Raw genomic sequence first — 3,127 nt, 5'->3', positions numbered from 1 at the left:
ACGTCGGACCCGTACGCGGGCCATCGCCCTCCATGCGCTCTTCCTCTTCACGGATGTCTGAGAGCCTGTCGGCCGTCTTGACCAGCTTCTTCCCCCGCCTCTTGGTCGACTCTGACTTGAGCCTCTTGTGCGGGCGCAGCCCGGGAGCCAAGGCCCGACCCGGCTCGTCAAAGCGAAGGACAGTGTATGCCTCGGCGTTGGCCTCATTGTCTCGCCGCCTGCGTTCGATGTCGTCGTACGCCTCCTTTCCCATGGTGATCATCAGAACAAAGGCTAGGGGCGCAACGTAGGTTGTCAGGTAGCCGATACGCAGCGCCGGAATGGCCTGGGACAGGGCCACCAGCAAGAAGTACATGTTGAAGAAGAAGGAGAATTCGTTGTACAGCGTGACGGGGAGAAACGAGAGGGCGGTGTATTTGGCGTTTGATATCAGATTTGGCGGGAACTTGGTCGATTGTAAAGACCCCACGGCAATGTGTCGCGCGGCGGAAGGGTCATCCTCTTCCTCCTCTGCTTCTCCAGAATCGTCCTTGACTGAACCAGGGGCTCCACTGCCGCCCATGAAGCTCCCGAGTTTCAAACTGGAGCCGAGGGCAGCCAGGCGTCCCAGGCCTTCTTGCGCCGAGGAGCGACGTCGAGATCGCGGCTGGGACCGTCCCGACAGCAGAGGCGCATCATCACCGGAGGCTCGACTGCCATCGGCGGACTGCGAAGTGGACCGCCTGTGGCCACCACCCAGCAGAGACTGGGAATCGTCGGCGGCGCCATCTCTGTCCTGGCCGAGCTCGCCGTACCCCCTACTCCTGTTCCCACGTCGCAGGCCACCCATGCGGAGGTTGCGGAGGGCTATCCTCGGTGAACGCGATTCTCCCGTGTCGCGGGCGTGTCTGGCTTGGGCGGAGCCGCGTTGGGACGTGGTGGCAGGGTCGAGCTCCTGAATGTCGAGGTCGAGGTCTGAATCGGAATCATTCGGCGAATCTGGCGGCTCCGCAGGACGATATGAAGAGTTGGGAGGCATGCCGCGGCCGGTCTTGGGGGTCGGGGGAGCCTCTACAGCTTAGGAGAGCTGACGAGAGGTGATGATGATTCGGCTCGATCGGGGCGTTAGACGCTGACAGGACAGCTGCATCTGGAGCCGAAGCTTGGGGCGGCGTCAAAAGTTGCCGGTAGTTGAATGAATCGAGGGTTAGGGTGAGTTGGCCGCAGTTGCAAAGCTCAAGGCCAGACTCGTGCTGGAAAGTAGAAAAGTGGCTGAGGCAATAGATACATCAAGAAAAGGGCGACGCTTGTTCGGACAGGTATACTGAATGCATCCGACAGGGCAGAAACTAAGCGGCCCAGGAGGTATGATGCCGACGTGGATGGGTGGATGGACCGGGATGCAGGGAAAGCAAATCAATCGCGACTGACGGTGCACTGGCAAGGCTGGGTTTGAGGTACGTACTGACTACGAGGCCTGGTGGACACTCGGTCTGTGGCACTGTGGCGCCTGTAGTACGTACCTGGCAGCCTGGTACCTAGGAAAGCTAAGGTATCTTACCTTACCTAGGTAGGTAGGTAGGTACTTTAGGTAGGTGACTAGGTGGGCTCATCAAGCTGTGACGTTCAGGGACCAGCCGCGTGGCCATTGCTTTCTGCGACGTGCCTAGGTAGGGGATGCACAAGCAAGACAAAGGTACTGTGCCTCAAACGACATGGACCTCGACCACCATCCATTACTGTGGAACCACCATGACCATTTTACTTGGATGATGTAGATGGCTCGATATTGATGGGGCATCCGTTCTACCGTGTTTCCCCTCCTTCATGTGACCACGACAGAGTCTCATGAGCATATCTGGCTTTCTTTTGGGCGTACCATGCAGCTAGCTGGACCCTTAGGTTCCGAGCTCTAAAGTCTGTCTCTACAGGTGGCTTCCTCCCTACCTACCTACCTAGGGAGGTAACCAGGTAGGTGCCTACCCACCTGGGCAAGGTGCATGCCTGTCCGTGGCACGACCGGCAGTGGCCCACTGAAGAAGCGCTGAAAAGGACACCTGGAGGCCCGGATGATGCGCCGGTTGAACCTCGGTGGCGTGCTCGTTTGGGCGCGGGACCTGGGGGCCAGGAGAGAACATGACACGGAGGCAAGGGTGACAGACCCACCATGGCCTCGTACACGCCACGGGACTGGACGATGCCTGCTCAAGGCTCGATGCTCGATGCTCGATGCCCGGTGCTGCCTTCCATTCCCCGTTCCAGACAGAGGATTGCTGCCAGCTTGCACTTGTCTCGCCCCGTCTTGGCCTCGCTACAATCCGTCATCATCACTTCTGTACCTCAACTGTCTGCCGCCCCTGTATTCTACCAGCACCTAATACTCTGTTCTCTTCCGACAGCATCTATCTCCCTCTTTCTCCAGACGAATCGAACATGGCGCTTGGGGCCTGGCCTTTTCTGTAGATCCAAGCTTTGACTGTCCTTGTACGTTTTCCTTCATCTTACTTACCCAGCTTTGCGCGACCTCCTTTTTCTGTCTCCACGCCTCATCTCAATTGCAACCTCCCTGGTGTCGCGTTTTTTTTGCTGCGAGCACACCACCTGAGATCCTGAGATCCTGAGATCCTGAGATCCAAAAACTTTCTTGGCTGACCTATCCCATTCGGAAAGCCTTTTGCATCTATCAGGGTTTCCCCCCCCCAAGAAAGGAGCCGTTGCTGAGAAAAGCTGTTCCCGACCTTCATCAACTGGGTCGAGCCAACATGAGCTCCGACGAACACGTTTCGTCATGGCATCCCGCTCTGATGCCTAACAGCAGTGCTTCTGCCACTGTCGACGGCCATCCCTCCGCTCCTGCACACATCCAACCACCACCGGTCCAAGATTCTTTGGAGGGATCCGAACCATACGCGCACCACACAACCACATCATCTGCAGACTCACCCGCGCAACCCGAGGCCACCGCCGATCTTGATGCGTCGCTGATCAACGAGCCAACCGAACTCACGTCCACTTCCGAAGCTACCATGCCTCCGGTCCCTGACCCGATACCCCAGGACGAGAGCGCCATACCAACAGCCTGGTTCGCAGAGGAACCACGTCGCGCAGCTGATGCCGAGAGACTGGCTGTGTTTGACATCCGACTCTG

At 58.1% G+C, this 3,127-nt stretch overlaps 2 protein-coding genes across 2 annotated transcripts in view; one reads left to right on the top strand and one right to left on the bottom strand.

Annotated features, from left to right (window-relative positions):
* VDBG_00115 (phospholipid-transporting ATPase) overlaps positions 1-1,018 on the bottom strand; it is a gene marked incomplete at both ends in the record, with an annotated part of 3,906 nt that extends 2,888 nt beyond the window's left edge. Inside the window, one exon of the mRNA XM_003008388.1 lies at positions 16-1,018. Within this exon, the coding sequence (XP_003008434.1) occupies positions 16-1,018 (1,003 nt within the window). The remainder of the gene's footprint in view (positions 1-15) is intronic.
* Positions 1,019-2,741: 1,723 nt separating this feature from the next.
* The window catches only part of VDBG_00114 (COPII coat assembly protein SEC16), a gene marked incomplete at both ends in the record, with an annotated part of 6,028 nt that continues 5,642 nt past the window's right edge, over positions 2,742-3,127 (top strand). Inside the window, one exon of the mRNA XM_003008387.1 lies at positions 2,742-3,078. Coding sequence (XP_003008433.1) covers positions 2,742-3,078 — 337 coding nt within the window. The remainder of the gene's footprint in view (positions 3,079-3,127) is intronic.

This window comes from Verticillium alfalfae, genomic scaffold (genome assembly GCF_000150825.1).
Source record: "Verticillium alfalfae VaMs.102 supercont1.1 genomic scaffold, whole genome shotgun sequence".
Classification (NCBI taxonomy): Eukaryota; Fungi; Ascomycota; class Sordariomycetes; order Glomerellales; family Plectosphaerellaceae; genus Verticillium; species Verticillium alfalfae.
The sequence above is the reverse complement of the archived record's forward strand: the minus strand, read 5'-3'. Positions and strand labels throughout refer to the sequence as shown.